The following is a 16156-nucleotide window of genomic DNA, read 5'->3' on the forward strand; positions in this document are numbered from 1 at the left end:
AAATTAAAATGTCTTTTGATTGAATAGTGTATAGTACTGGATGGTTGGCTTGCCATCTTGGGGTTTGGCATGTGTTTTGTTCGTATCCTTTGTTAATTCCTGATGTTTAACTATAGCTTTTTTCCTACTGCTGTTCTATTACATCAAGTAATGACACATCTGCCAGCATTTCCGCCCTCAGTGAACTGCCCTCCTTGAATGCTCTCCAGCCTGGTCTGTTCAGTTACTGAGCCCAGGCAGCCTTTAGGCGCTATTTTGCAGACTCCTGTTTTCAAAGTTCATATTCCAGACACAGTCAGAGTCCCTTAAATGATGGGACTTGTCAGTCCAACTGGAAAGGTGTTGGCAGTAGGGCCAGCCCTCCCCAGCAGCTGTTGTGTGCTTCCAAGTTCAGCCAGATTTAGGAGGACTTTCTGGTCCACATTTTCCTCTTTGGACACTCTGTGGTAGTAAAAAATAAAAACAAAATTGAAAAAAATGAAAACAAACTCTGCAAAGAATTCCTAAACACGCACTTTGCTTTTGGGCAGCTTAAGAAAGACAGAATAACAACTCCTGCATTCAAATGCCTGCCACGTTTTGCTTACCACTCTGGGAGGGATATTGTCAGGCTTCTCAGAGGATTCAAAGTCCTGCTTCCTCTCTGCTCAGCCTTGTTTACTTCTTTTCCCAATCTGCTCTTTTCTTTCTCTGTAAGATTGTGAAAACAGACAATAGGGAAGGGACTGGGGAAAAGAGCAAGCTGTTTTATTTGATGCACAAAAGCAATATTATGTGTTGTGTCTCTGTTTAAATATTTATATATGACATGTAAAATAATAAATATGTATTTTTATATGTAAAAATATGTAAAAGCTTATTCATGATGTGTGGTTTATAGATTCAGTTGTTCAAGACTTCCATGAGAATAAAATGGTAAAGTGGAGCAGTTTTCACAGAATTTTTGTTCTAACTAGGAATTTCTGTGAAATTTCTCTGTAGTGAAAGTCAGTTATTAGGAAACTGCTAACATATAAACAAGCTCCTTTGGAAAGACTCTTTTTTAGATATAGATATGTATGTATATATGTGTATTCCAAAGCTATTACATTAGTTTAAGTTTCTGTCTTGATTATTCTTTTGCCTGAGTACATAACTGCATGCTCTTCTTTAGCATCAGTTTGTTAAAAAAGAAATTAAAAGCTCAAATTCTTAATAAATAACACATGCTTCTTCATTTCCCAGACAGGAAACAAATAAAGAAGTACTTACAAGTATCATCTTTTCGTGCATCTTCATTTAGGATGGCATTTAAGCAAATACTTACATACTGTTCACTTTAAGTACAAATTAAGTATCTGCTTGAATAGTCTCTGCAAGCAGGTTTTTTTAAATGCATTGAATATTAAACTAGTGTGGAGCTAAATGTTAATGAACCGTGCATTAGACTGATTTTTATCCTTGCAAGCCCTTTCAAAGAGATTATAGAAGTCATAATTCAGAATAATTTTGCCCTCTGTGTCTTATGTGAGATGACATTTTAGAATGCCAGTATGTTTCATCGCTTTGTGATAGTTGTAAGTCATCACATCATTTTATTAAGATAGATTGAACAATTAGTTTTAGTCTGATTATCAAAATTTTAATATCTGGAATACTACTTGTGCATCGAAAATATATCCTACAAATGAGGCACTGTTTCTTTTCCTTTAGTTCATCTGTGGTACATGTGCCTGGTGTGAACGACATCCAGTCTTCTTCTTCAACAGGCCAGAATCTGACACAGATATCTCGCCAGCTAAATCAGAGTCAGGTTGCCTGGACAGGAAATCGCCCACCATTTCCAGGACAGGTATTGATTAAAGGTGTTTTATTTCCATGGTCATTAAAGATTTCCAGTCTGTGTGCTTTTTACAAAAGAATCAGTGAGCTCCATTTATAACGTGATTAAACATGGTTTGTCATTATCATTTGTGGTTGGAGAGAAATCAGTTCCCCTGATTCTATTCTTTGGCACGTTATAGTAATTTGAGACAGCTGCCCTATGCATAACTACATTTAGTTTGTGATAGTGGCAGTTGCTACACTGACATAAATCCCACTGGAAGGTCTTGGTCCTGCGCTTACTTTTATATGTGCACAGAGTGAAGTAAAAGAGGACAGCCGTTACGCTTTAGTATTAAGCCTGTGAATTAAATGTTTCTTGGACCAGTAACTTGTGCCAAGCAAAGTTACCTACAGTTAGCAGAGTTGTCAGAAAGGGGCACATGCAGATCCAGGCATGAATTCAGAGCAGAGGCTGCTTAGTCTGTTGCCCCTCCATTAGCACTGCACTAGCTCACGCTGTGTTGTCTGGAGGAAGCATCCCATCCCTCCATCGGATGCCCTGTGCTTGACAATGTTAGCCCAGAAACGGCCTCTTGTTCTGTGTAACAATGGAAGAACTGTTTTGAAACTCTGTTAAAAGCAAATAATTGGAAATAATCATGTTTGATCTATCATTAATGCTGCTCTTAATTACTGTTGACTTTCCATTGTTTGGTACGTTAGAATGGCATGTTGAGGCAGGCACTAAATAATTTTTCAGTAACTGAATTGTTTCCACATTAATCACCGATTCTTCCCAGCCCTCAGTGTGCCATGGTTGTTCTGTCACACCTGTTTAACGAAATTCAGTTGTAACAGTAACTTGTTTTTTTTTTTAAATGATATGGAAGATGCTAAAAATTACTCTAAAAAACCTTCTCATCCCTTTTACAGTACAAATTATGTCCAAGTCAACAGAGTTTGTATGTTGAGTGTAGGGCAACTGGAATTCATTCATCCACCGTAAATAAAATAAAATAGAACTAAGCCTTGCAGAAATAACATGTCATGTTCTGACTGTCATTGTGGAAGCCATTGGAAATGTACGATTTCTTAGCTTGGAACTGAGCTGAAGACTTAATAGCATCTTCATCAAGTTATAGGCCTGTTGGGATCTGTTTTTCTCCCCCAGCTCCCCTGCATTGGTCCAAGAATCACAGAATCATTTAGATTGGAACAGACCTTTAAGATCATTGAGTCCAACCATTAACCAAGCACTGCCAAGTCCACCACTAAACCGTGTCCCTGAGCACCACATCTACACGTCTTTTAAACACCTCCAGGGATGGTGACTCCACCACCTCCCTGGGCAGCCTGTCCCAGTGCTTGAGTACGCTCCTGGTGAAGAAGGATTTCCTAAAGCCCAATGTACCCCGCCAGCCCCTCAGTGTCCCCCCTGCAGTGAGGGCCCAGCGCTGACCCCAGGATTCCAGGGGCGGCCGCACCAGTGCCCAGCGCAGGGGGACGGTCACTGCCCCGGCCCCGCTGGCCACGCTGTGTCTGACACAAGCCGGGCGCTGCTGGCCTCCTTGGCCACCCGGGCCCACGGGGGGCTCATGCCCAGCCGGCCCAGGCAGCCCCCCAGGCCCTTTTGTACCCTAGATGTGACCCCATCCCGCCGCTCCCTGGGCCCGGCGGCGTTTTACCCCGGGCAGAGCCCCCGGCCCGGCCAGGAGCAGCCGGGCTCTCCGGGAGAGGCTGTGGGAGACGCTGCCGGAGGCTTTGCCGAGGCCCAGGCAGACGCCACCCACAGCCTTTCCCTCAGCCCCCAGCGGGTCACCCTGTCACAGAGGAGATCAGGCCCGTCAGGCAGGACCTGGGCCCGATCCCCAGCTGTCCCGCACGTGCTGGGTGATGGCGCTCGGGGTGACCTGCTCCACGGCCTCCCCCGGCACCAGGTCAGGCTGGCAGTTTCCTGGATCTTCCTTCTGTCCCTTCTTGTGGATGGGCGTCACATCTGGTAACTCTGCTGGGACCTCCCCAGGCGGCCAGGGCTGCTGGTCAGTGATGGAGAGCGGCTCGGGGAGCGCTTCGCCCAGATCCCTCAGCACCCTGGGGTGGATCCCGTCTGGCCCCATAGACCTGTGTGTGTCTGAGTGCTGCAGCAGTTGCTGACCATTTCCCCTTGGGTTATGGGGGCTTCGTTCCGATCCCCGTCCCTGTCTTCCAGGGGAGAATAGCTTCACTTGAGTGCATTGATTGCCAGTAACAGTGCACGTCATTAGAAGTATTCAGAGATGTAATCACCTTTATTTCTATTTGTGGAACTGGTTAGGCAGCGAGTTTTTCTTGGAACTGCTGGATTTGTCTGTGATGCGGGAAATGGTTTATAATCAGATTCTGTCTGTAGCATTGTATGTTTCTGTAGCACATGACTTTGGATGAGACACTTCCCCTCCCTTGGTCTCGGTGTACAGGCGGTACGTGTCTCAAAGCAGTCTGCAGTGTTTACTCATTTGTGTGACAGTCTTAAGACCCTGTGACAAAGCCACTATGTAGGTGAAAATGCCAGCAAGTTGATTTTTAATACCCTTGAATGAACTCAGTTTCCTGGTTAAAGCCAAGTTAGACTCTTTTCTTCCCTCTTCCCAGGACTGGTGATTCAGACTCCCTCCCAAGCCTTTTACAAGGCAAAATACCTGCTGCCTGTAGTTCTTCTACAGGGAGAGAAAGCAGCTCAAAAGCTTTGAAACTTCTTCGACCATTTACTCCCAAGCACTGGAGACTGGTCATCTGAGAACTGCATATATTCTGCCAGACATTCAGATAACTGTGACTTTACTGTTGCACTGCAAAATCAAAACACCTGGCAAATAAAGGTGCATTCTTTATACCTGTTCAGTTTGAGATGGATCCTTGTAATAGAGATGAAGGAAATCATGTTTTTTCAAATAGCTCTGATATTGAGTACATGTGAGTTACTCAGCAGGAGAGCTTTAAGTGTTGATCTATAGTCTGTCATGTTCCTTCTGCAGCAGTAAGTTGGCTTTGACAGAAATTAAATGTGGCTGAGACAGGAGTAATGTGCCTGTTCATATCTGTGGACTTTATTATTTAGTCTTTGCTTTACATTGTTAAAAAGTGAGTCTGCTGTGCTGTTCCTCAACAGTAAAACTCATTCCTTCTTTTACCCTTTATTCCTCAGCAAATTCCATCTCAGTCTGGCAAGGCTCAGTCATCTCCCTTTGGGATTGGAACAAGTCACACCTACCCAGCTGATCCATCATCATACAGCCCCCTTTCCAGCCCAGCCACCTCTTCTCCAAGTGGGAATGCCTACTCTAGCTTAGCAAACCGAAGTGCAGGGTTTGGTAAGTTTTAAATGACGTAACAGAGAAATGCGTGTTAAGAATTAATCTCTCCAGCATTAACTGGATTAAAAATCCTCCAGCCTGTTCTGTTGGTGGGTTGGTTGGGAAGCCCAGGTGGCGAAAGGGTTTTGCTTTCTCCTCTTGAGCACAGTGGACAGAGGTGACCTGTCCCCTCCATGCTGCGTCACCTCCACATCCAACCCACTTCAGAATATTGTGGTATTTTATGGTATGAGGGACGTTTTTTTTTCTTTTTCAGTAAATAGTGTCATGAAATGTTCAGAAGTTGCTTACATCAGTAGTACACATCCTCTCAAATTGTGGTCAGCAGGTTCAACTTCTTTTAACTTCTCAGGAGAATGTGTAAATGGCACAAACTTACATTCTTTTTATTTTTCAACTTCCCTGACTGTATGGCGGTGTCCTCTTGCCCAGAGATGGCTTGTTGGAATTCGGCTGGGGACAGGATTTTTTTGTACCTCCACTGCTACTAACCCAATCAGAGTAGGTGCCATGTTTTGAAATGGTTTTCCTTTCCTATTACATGCTAATTTAGTGGCTTTCAGACTGTCACCCAATGCGTGATCCCTTGGTAAGTTTTCTGCACTCCACCAGCAGAATAATATTCACGAGTAAAAAATATTTTGAATCCATCAGTGATAAGCACACGTGGAGTCCATGAAAAATATTACTGGCTGATAATAATGTGCAATTCCAAAAAGCATAGGTAGCAGTGGGCTAATGTGTGCTGTTTTTCTCTTTGGCGCAGACCTGTTGCAGATTAGCCTCCCAGAGTGCAGACCTGTGCTGCGTTGCCTAGAAAAAGTGCATTGAAATGGAGCTCTTCCCACAGAGCTTATTCATGCCTCCATTTCCATTTCCACCAGGCTTTGTACATTTGTTTATGAGACAGCCTTGTATTTCAGGCCTAAGCTACTTGGCAAGAACCCTTTCACCTAATGAGAAACATTTCCTGACCTACATCAGTTTGGATACTATTAATAACACAGCCTTCACAGAGACAAATGTCTTGAACCTCCGGCTGGCAGTAACTGTTTTGCTGAAAAGAAGCATCATTTGCCTCACTGAATTATTTTCAGTGTATTGTTCTGAGAAAAAAAGAATAAAAACCAAAGTTGCAGCTTTCTTTTAAAGGGTAACTTAGATGAATTTTGTTTCGGCTCATAAAATGGCTGCAGGGTTTTTTAGTTCAGCTGAATTACTGATTGTGGTAATGTCAGTAAGGGAAGAGCTATAATTATCTTCTTCTGATGTGATAGAAATACATTACTGCAGCCTGTTTACTTTCCTGTAAAATGTGCACTTTATCTGTTTTGCATACTTTAGCTGGTAGCCAAAAGGATTGGATTAAGTACGTGTTTCTGTATTTTCTGAAGCCATGACTATGAAGAGTGACTGATTTGACATGATCAAGTCTGGATACCGGAGACCTGACATATGTTCATATGGTTAAATAACTCGTGTTGCAACTTTAATATTGGAGGACAAGACGGGCCAGCAGACAGCACTCTACATTTAATACAGCAAGGCTGCTGTCTGTTGATCTTGCTGGTTTTACATCTGCTTACAAAAATTACATGCTGCTTAGCTGAATAGGTAGCTGTGCACCCGCTGCTCCGGAAGAATTAGTCTTTTAAAGAAAAAGAGCATTTAGATTATGTAGTTCGGGTTTTGAGTGAAATGACAAATACTCCTTATTAGTAATTAAAAAGCAGTGGTGGGATGCTTGAAAATTGTCTTCCAGCACCTGGTTTGTGATGTCACTGCATTTTGCTGTGAGCAGTTCACCTGCCACGTCTGTGCAGCCTTAGCAATGAGCTTTGCTCTCAGCCTGGCTGCCACCCTGCAGTCAGGGATGAAACTCCCCTCAGTTTCCACCCTTCAGGGTCTAGGTGTAGCTCAGGGACCTTTTTCTAAGACTCATTTGTAAACACAGGCATTGATAGATGAAGCCTCAAAAGCAGGCAGGCGTTTCGAAGGAGGTGCTCTCTGACTTTTCCACCCTTTCTGCCCCTGTCCAGCTGAAGGTGGCCAGAGCAGCGGCCAGTTCCAGGGGAGACCTTCTGAAGTCTGGTCCCAGTGGCAGAGCCAACATCACAACCAGCAAAGCGGCGACCAGCATTCGCACCCGCAGCCCAGTCAGACCGAGGTCTTCCAGGTGAGGAGAGCCCAGTGAGCCCAGAGTCCCTCTGACAACTTGTCACTGCTGAGCTGAAGAACCGTGGCCCTCGATGACCGGGGTACTAACAGGGCTTGGAGCAATTACTGTGAGCTGCCGTAGGTTTGCACTGCTGTTAGCTGGCATCAGCTACAACTGAAGTGGTTTTGTTTTCTGACAAACAGCATCATCTTTGGTGACAAAAAAATGCTGTTTTCCCTTCTGTTTGCGCTCTATACTTAGGGCTTATGTATGAAAGGGAAGTCATTAAAGAGTCCCAAATAGAGTGTCTTTCCTATCCTGGTCCTGGCCTCTAAAATCCCTGTTAAGTCCAACTGGACATCAGTGTAATTCTCTTTGATAGTTCAAGCAGGAAAGGATACTGCATAGAAGATAGTGGCCAATAATTTCTTAAGGTTAAACCCAGTCAGATAACAGATCGCTGGTAAAAAATCCTTTTCAACTACCTAATTTTGCAATATTAAGCATAATTTTGGGCCTTCACTACAGATGGAGTAGGACTTCCTAATTTTAACTAATAAGGTCTGTGTCCTTGTATAACTTATTTTTAAATTAGATCAGGAAGACATTTTGCAACAAAACAATACAGAGAAATGCAGGAAAGACAGTTCAAGCCCCAAGCAAGGTTTGGAAGTGGGACACCTCATTATCTTTTAGAAAGTAAATTTACCTGCAAGACCAGGCTCATGCTCAGTTGCTCACAGGAACACGGCAGGAGAGAAGTTAGCCTGAAAATATTCCTGTGTGAACAAACCGTTGCTTCACACAGGAACAAATAACATCGCTACATCTGAAATAACTACCTGCTTGTGTGTTCTTACCTCAGGGCCCAGGCAAGATTAATCTGTTGCATCTCTCTCTCTCTGTTAGCAAAGTTTAATCGCTTCGCATGTAGTTTAACCCAAAAGTATATTCAGGATGATGCCAGTGGAGCCGATGGCAGCGTGAATTGAGAGCCCACTGGGGCTCCAAGCAGCATCTTGCTTTTGTCCAGGCAAGTGCTGTGTCCCAGAAAATGTCTTATGAAATTAGCAGGAAGGAGACCAAGGGAGAAGGGGAGAGGTGGGCTCACCTGCAGAGCTCCTGGAGGTGACTTTGCATGTGGAGGGAATTAGAGTAGTAGCTGCATGTGATGAGAAACTTGGAAGAGCTCAGTTCAGAGGCCTCCAAGAAGTTGCTTGGACTGTTTGTGCCTGAAGCCAGCCCTGGACATAAGGAGAGGTAGACTCAAGAGGGGGGCTACCCTGATGGGTCTGTACCTGAGGAGACCCTGCCGCAGAGGCCCTAGCAGCAGAAACACCTTCAGAGATGGAAATTTAAACAGGTGGGGGCAGCTACAACTTCCCCTTGCCTGGGAAAATAACTGCAAGCTTTGGTTAGAAAATGAAGGCTGACCCTGGCAGCTGCACAATGGCCAGTTGGGCGCACAGCCTCTTTCACCACCATCGACAGGGATGCTCAGAGACCTCAGACGGATTTTAATCGGTCTTTATTTTGGGGTGACTTCTCAGTACAGAGCAGCTCGCCGTAGTTATTCCTTCACAGACCAGATCCTGTGAGCTTTCTATTTGCTCTTTAGGTTTTGTTTTACCATAAGGATAATGAGCCATCCCTGCCACAACTTGGCTTTGCAGTAAAAGAGCTTATTATTGTAAGGACTGACAGGAAAAGCAAGCATAAACTTTGGTTTTCCCAGCAAGGGATATCTTTTCCCTGTGGCTTCAGTCTCCGGCTGAGAGGAAAGGTTGAGTATTTTTTGAAGCCTCTTGCAGGGACCTCACTTGGCTTAAGACACGTGGGAGCAATTACCATGACATCCCATTTCTCCTGAGAAGTTCCTGTTATTTCCTCTGCCTTTGTACATGGACGAAGGCTGCTTGGGCATCTTGTTAGCTGGGGTGGATGTACAGTCTTTAGTGTTCTTCAGAGAACAAAGAGCAGTAATATTTTCACTTACAGACTGCTGGTGAGGAGGTGAGACCCTCCCCAAACCCATGCTTATACAGCAGGAGCTCCTTTCTGTAGGGTGCGGGAGTGTGTGACACATTGAATACTTCCCATATAGTGAAATCAGAGGGCTTGCTTCTCTCCATATGTAGCTACCCATCCCAAGGGGAGCTGTTTCAGCCTGGGAGGAGTATGGGACAGCTCAAATGGGCCTCATTCAGAGGAGCAATCCCAAACTTCTGCCCTGCTGAAGTCCCACCTCCCATTCAGAAACGGTCCAGCAAAACACAAGCAGCACACAAACCTTAGCCCAGCACCCTGCACAGGTCTGGTTTTCACCTTATTTATCTAAACTTTGGCCTTTTCTGGTTTTACACTGAAAAGATGGAACAGGAAACAGTTTGTGTCTGGATAATGCGCTAGCAAGTGACACTTCACTTTGATTTTTTCCTTATCACGCAGGACATGCTGCCGATGCCAGGAGATCCAACACAGGGTACTGGCAATTACAACATTGAAGATTTTGCTGACCTGGGCATGTTTCCACCATTTTCCGAGTAGCTTGCGAAGCAGAAATGGAAGCTCTTCTCCAAGGCCATTCAGTGTAATTTGGGCTCTGCTTTTTCTGTGTTGCATTTCTGTAGAAGCTACTAAACCAGGAGACACATTTCTCATGTTTCAGATAGTGATGTAGGGCTTGCTCTCTCCTCCTTGGGGTGCGTCAGTGCCAACAGAGGAGCTCCAGCACTTGTTAGTGTTCATTGACAGCTCCGTTATTTTTTTCTTTATTTTATTGTCATCTACCTCAGAGATGAAAAACTTTGCTTGATTTAAAAAAAAAAATATCTCTGAGTCTTAAATATTTGAATGTGAATGATACTTAATATTTCCTTTGAATGGTAATTTTTAAATAGAAAACAAAGTAACAAAGACTAACAGAGAAAAGGTAAGGTAATGTCTTGTTGCAGTGCCTACCGCTCAATTTCGATGCCTTGCTTTAAGCTTAAGTTTCTGGAAGCAGACACAATATTCTGTTTTCTTTGATTCTTGTGGGTTTTAGGTCACTTTAAATGTGAGATTAAGCAACACAATGTAGGCCTCTCTCACCAGAAGATTCAGCTTTGCCTTTTCTAACTTAAACTTGAATGTGTGTACATTTCGGTACTTTATGTATATCTTGTGCTGTATGAAGTGATTTCCTGTACTGGTTTCTTTTGCCTTTACCAAGGGTCCATTCTGGAGTGTACTGAAAAGGTTGACAATATATGTGAAGGATTTAGATATCATGGGAGTCTCCATCACTTCACATAGGTGTTCTTACTTTTAATTCAGGTTGTTCTCTATTCAGAACAAACATTTACTTACATAAGCTATTAGTCTGGTTTTGCACTGAATTGAGGCCTATAACTCTTCACATTTCTCACTGGCTGCTTTAATTTCTATTGTTCTTGCTTTCCCAAAAATATTGCCTCATAAAAAATGACTGTAAACACATCAAGATTGCATTTTATATATTAGCTGCATTTCTTTTCTGTGAAGTACTTTTTTATACTGTGAAACCTCACATTTTAACAGTGCAAGGTGGTGGCCTATTACTAGGAAATCATTCAAGCTCATTTGCTGCAAGCAGTGAGATGGTTTTGTAGTGTATAATTTTTTTAGGGTGAGTTGGTAATAGATATCAATTGGACTATTGTCCACTGCGTACACAGTGATAACTTGAATTCTTGCTTGGATTCCCAAGCAATCACTTCTGTTAAACCCTGTTAACCCCATTCTGTTGGATACGGGATTTTCAGCTTACCAAGCATGCTGAGGACTCTTGACTCTTCTGAATGCTATATGCTTTTCCACAGAGGTGAGTTAATCTCCGTCCTCTTCTGTGAGTCACCTACCATATGTCTTCATCAGAAGTGTGGTAGAAACTTTTTTATGCAGTATTTCACATGCATGATGAGTTACAGAGGTTGTAAGGTCAGTATTTTTATCCAGATCATTTCTTCTGGGATGTGAGGACAAGAAATCACTCATGAAGGACAAGGAACCCAGAGTTCCGATGTGCAGGTTGCTCATAACCTTTGAGGTTGGACAGTGGTAACCAGCCTTTGCAGAGGAGGAAGGGGACAGCTTCCCTCAGCCTTTGCATGTTCAGGGGCCATCACAGACCTTGAAACAGCAACCCCAGGCCATAGCCCCCATCTAGAAGATCTCATTGTCCACAGCAATTCTTAGACCTCACAGCGCTCAGGTCTGCTTCCTCGTAGCTCCTCTTGAATTCTAGGGTGCCTCTGACTGACAGGAGGCACCGTGCACGTCACTGCAGTCCATCTTGTCGAGATAGTGTCTTGAAAAGCAGGCAGGCCCCTGTCCCGCAGCCTGCTTTGGCCGCACAGGTTTCATGCTGAGAAGCAAAGCAGGCAGCTGGGCTGCGGTGAGCATGACCCAGGGACGTGGCTCCAGCAGTTAGCCATATGCTGGTGTTCCCATCTGACTGCTTTCCCAGCCTCCTCCAAGGACAGCATGTAGTTTTCAGTATCCAGGAAGAGTCCTTCCTGCTGTTTCTCTTGCAAAGTCTGGGACCAAGTTCTTACCCTATGTGCAAGTGGGGCTAGGGACTCTTTTTATAGGAAATTTTTTTATATCTCTAGATGCAGTACTGGAGAGGCCTCAGATCTCCTGGTCTGTACTTGCCTCACAAAAATCACACTGAGAACAAACAAAACTCTTATCTCTTCTCTCCCAGGGATCGGGAAAATACCTTCTTAGGTGAGCAAGCCATGCACTTATGCACTATTCTTTTAAACACATGGATGTTTATTCCCTTGGAGCCTTCTCCCTTTCCACTCATGCTGCTTGAATGAATGACTGCTCATCGAATTAGGCAAAGCTCTGCTGTCCCCGAATGAATTTCACTGATGTCTGTAAAAGCTGCCTAGATGCTGTGCCGGCTAAGCAAGGTGGTTGGCCTCTGTACAGCCGGGCATGCTTTCAAAAGGGGCTAATCATGAGGGAGAGAGCAGTGGATGAGCAGTTTGTATCTCTGCACAGAAGATGCTTGACACGGTAAGTGTCAGTTCTTCTAACATTTTTTTAAAAATATTTCTCCATAAAGTGAAAAATGAATCGAAAAGATGCTGTTCCTCTGTGTTATTTTACCCCCAAAACTGCTTTAAGTATATTTATAGTTTACTTCTGTTCCTGAATTCAATCTAAAAATAAGGTTTTTAAAGTAAATTTACTCCTAACATCAGTGATAACTTCCTCAGCGTGTCGTGGATTTTATACTACTGTAGAAGGCTTCTCATGTACAGAATTTGGTTGTGCAGTTAGAAGCGCACTGTTAGCAGAATTTCAAGCACATCTCTCTTTGTTGTTGTTCTTTTTTAAATACAGTATTATTTTTTTGAAGCCAATATGCCTGAGGCTGCTTCTTACCTTGTAGACCACTCCTGCCTTTCTGGATGGGGAAGGGGATGGCTACTCTGCTAAGGGGCAGACCAGATCGTGCCAAGTTTGGGGTTTCCCTGTGAGCCATTATTGTCCCCCATTTCTGTTCTGCTGTCCCGAGCCAGTGCTTTCTTCTTGGCATTTCCACCCTTCCTTACCTCCCCTCCCATTCCTGGCCATCCCATCTCCGCAGCTCTTTCCCACGCCCATGTGGGAGGCATCGGATTGCCATTCCCAAGCCAGCGAGGAGGGAGCACTTAATGAGCTTAAAGAGTTTGGCGGCTTTGTGCTTTTGACCGAGCGATCGAGCAAGTTCAGCATTTGCTGCCCTCGCCGTGTGCTGCCGTCGTGTCAGTGGCTTGCTCTCTGAAACAGCCTCGTCCCAGGACTTGTGGCCGAAGAAGCTGTTGTAGTGTTGGCTGTGCTGTATCTTTTTGTCCTGTGTTCGGTTACTAAAGCAACTTACTTATCCTATAGCTGAAGTTATAAAATGCATTTGGAATGCTAACGTTTTTATTACGTGCCATTGGTGTAGCTTTGCTGGCACTTTGGCTGCCGGTTTCCAGAATTTCATAGGTGGTGGATTTCTCATTTCCTTTGTGTTTTTTAAGCTGGAAATAAAGCTGTGATTTCTCATCAAACTGTGCGGCAAACACAGTGTTTCTTGAAACTGAATCTTTTGGGTTTTAAACTTGATGGAGCAAGAAACTGCAAATAGTAATGGTCTGGGTGAGTTATTTCAATGAGCAGGCATGTAGACTGAGAAGATTTTTTAGATACTGAAGTATTGACATTCATTTATTCAGACAAGCAATCCTGTTTAACAAGAGGGACTCCATCACATTACTTGTTACAAGTGCTACTGGCAGTACCTACAGTGATGCTTTAACCAGATAGTTCCATTTGTAGCTTTGTTGCCTTTTTTTTTCTTTTTTGTTTGAAGTACAGTATGAAACTGTAAATACTTCTTGCAGTACTGCCTTTTTAACTGTTAATTACTTTTGGCACAGTGTTAAATAGTGTTGGATTTACCCGATTGCTATGACATATATTTTTATACATAGGTGTACTCTTTTTTCGAGAATAATACAGCCATTTTGTCATTAATGCCTTATCAGTGTCATACTGCTGTTGCTCTTTGTTTGCAAGGTATCGAGTGGACTAATTTCTAGTTCAGATATTTTCACTTTTCCTGGCAGTGCTCAAGTTTGGCTTCAGGTGATTTTTGCCAGAGTCCCGTTTATCATAGTTGTTAGCTGTGAGACGTGGAGAATGTGGGCAAAGAAAAGGTGATGGCATCTAATTGTCTTTAAAAGGTCAGTCTTTTCCTAATCTAAACTGGAGTGCATTTCATGGAACTGATGACTGTGGGCACTGATTACTTTGTGTAGATTAATGGTCTTTAAAAAAAAAAAAAAAAAAAAAGGACAAAAAAAAAAAAGAAAACTACTCCAAAAATGGGCTTCTGTCATTGTTAGGCACTTGGTTACGTATCTGTTTAAACTCTTCATATTGATGTGAAATTGTGCTGTGGATAAAGTGTATTTTGTACTTCTGAATGTTCTATATTTATGACTAACAAGTACAGAATCAGTTGTGTGTATGTATAACTAATAACTGCCTTTTTAAATTTCATTAAAATAAAAATGTCATGAGCTGTTGGTAATTCCTGTCTTTCTGTAAATAAGATAGGCTGTGGGGAATCATCAGGTCAGAAATAACCCTGAATTATAAGATTCATGCCAAAGATAAGATTAGGCATTGGTCTTTGACTTGGAAATCTCTTATGCTGTGTGGTCGTGAATGGGACGTTCCCCTTTTATCTGTCTTGTATAAAGGCTGTCCAGAGGGAGTAGCAGAGGAATGATAGTTTGAGATCTCAACTTTTAAAAGAAGTTCCAGGAAAACATTGATTAACAGCCCTGTTCTGCTGATGACATTGAGGTGGGTGAATTGGTATCTGTATTGTAGAGGGTTTCATCAGAGCCTGGTTGTTTCAGAATTAATTCATAGTCTGTGGCAATTTTTATTCACTCCCTGGGGTGGTAACACAGTGGTTTCTTTGTCCACCTTTTGGTCTCATTGTTCAAAGTTAAAAAACACTTGCATCCTTCCCACAAACATTCTGGTGGCCTTTCCAGACTTTCTTATGTAAAGTGTGTTTGCCTTTCACTGTGGCTCTTTGTTGTATTTATACTGTATTTCTTTGTCAACTTGATAGTTTGTGAGTGGGATTTACCTTGTTAATAAATCCAGAAAGCTGATGACTGGACCGAGCAGGAGCTGAAGATGCTGTGCTCTAGGACACGTGTTCCTGGTGCAGGGTAGGTGGCGTTTCCACAGCTCATACTCCATTTTCAGGGCTCTGCCTGTGGAGAACAGGCATGGGCTATGCTGGAACCTGACGGGAAACCCATGATCAGAGCAGGGCACTGGGATGTGCTTGATCAGAAGCAGCCGCCAGCCCTACCTGCTCTGTCGGGCTCCACTCACTAAGTGCTCATCCCACAGGAAGAGGCTGGTCAGTGAAAATGTTCCCTTTGCACTGTTTTGCTGTGAAAATTGGGTTTTCAACAATGTGATGTTATTTTGGCATTTCCTCGGATGCTTGTAAGTATCTTTGATGAATGGATATGTGCCGGATCATGAACCCCGCTTGGGAATGCAGCATACCTACATCACAACAGCCGTTTCTTGCTTTTTTTGGTGCATTTTAATAGGCTTTTAGTTGCTTTAGAATAACGCTATCCAAACAGAAAAGCTCACACAGAATAGGTGTTGCACCAATGCCAAGCAGAGTGTTGTGTGGTTGGGCTGGTTTAGGATCTCTCCTAGCACTCCTTAGGGATTGATCATCATTAATCTGGCTCTCGTGCTAAATCAAGTGGACTTCTGGGCACCAGGGTGACAGCTGGGTGTGGAAGGGCTGGGAGCTATTACTTTTGGTGTGAAATCTGGGTGTGGAGATGGTGGATGTGAAATGGAGCCAAATGTTTGGTGGCAAATAGTCGCTGCAGCTCAGCGTGGCAGGACACTGTAGTAGAGATCCACACACAAAGGCTGGCTCACAGGAAAGAAATGCAGATGAGGCTCACTGTATCCTGACACTTAGCATCTTTGGCTCTATAAACTGGCACTAATGACTCATAACAGCTCAAGTCTTCATTATGATGGTAGAAATATACTTTTCTTAATTTTTCCATGGGAGCTAATTCTTAGCCACATTTCCATCCATATACCATCATAGTTCAGGAAGTGTTACTCATTTAATTTTCCCAACTTCTCTCCAAGTTGGATGTAAGAGGGAGAGATACAGGATGAATTCTTCCATCGTTTTTCACTAAGTTTCAGCATATTCCTGGTTGGAAATACTTGGCAGCATCTCTCGTCAAACTTCTTGGTCTGT

At 43.4% G+C, this 16156-nt stretch overlaps 1 protein-coding gene across 1 annotated transcript in view; it reads left to right on the forward strand.

The window, feature by feature from the left end:
- The window catches only part of ARNT2 (aryl hydrocarbon receptor nuclear translocator 2), a 107442-nt gene extending 93026 nt beyond the window's left edge, over nt 1-14416 (forward strand). The window contains 4 exon segments of the mRNA XM_037394360.1: nt 1693-1831; nt 4991-5156; nt 7199-7335; nt 9766-14416. Of these exon segments, the coding sequence (XP_037250257.1) occupies nt 1693-1831; nt 4991-5156; nt 7199-7335; nt 9766-9864 (541 nt within the window). The 3' untranslated portion in view covers nt 9865-14416.
- The last annotated feature ends 1740 nt before the right edge of the window (nt 14417-16156 follow it).

This window comes from Falco rusticolus, chromosome 7 (genome assembly GCF_015220075.1).
Source record: "Falco rusticolus isolate bFalRus1 chromosome 7, bFalRus1.pri, whole genome shotgun sequence".
NCBI lineage: Eukaryota > Metazoa > Chordata > Aves > Falconiformes > Falconidae > Falco > Falco rusticolus.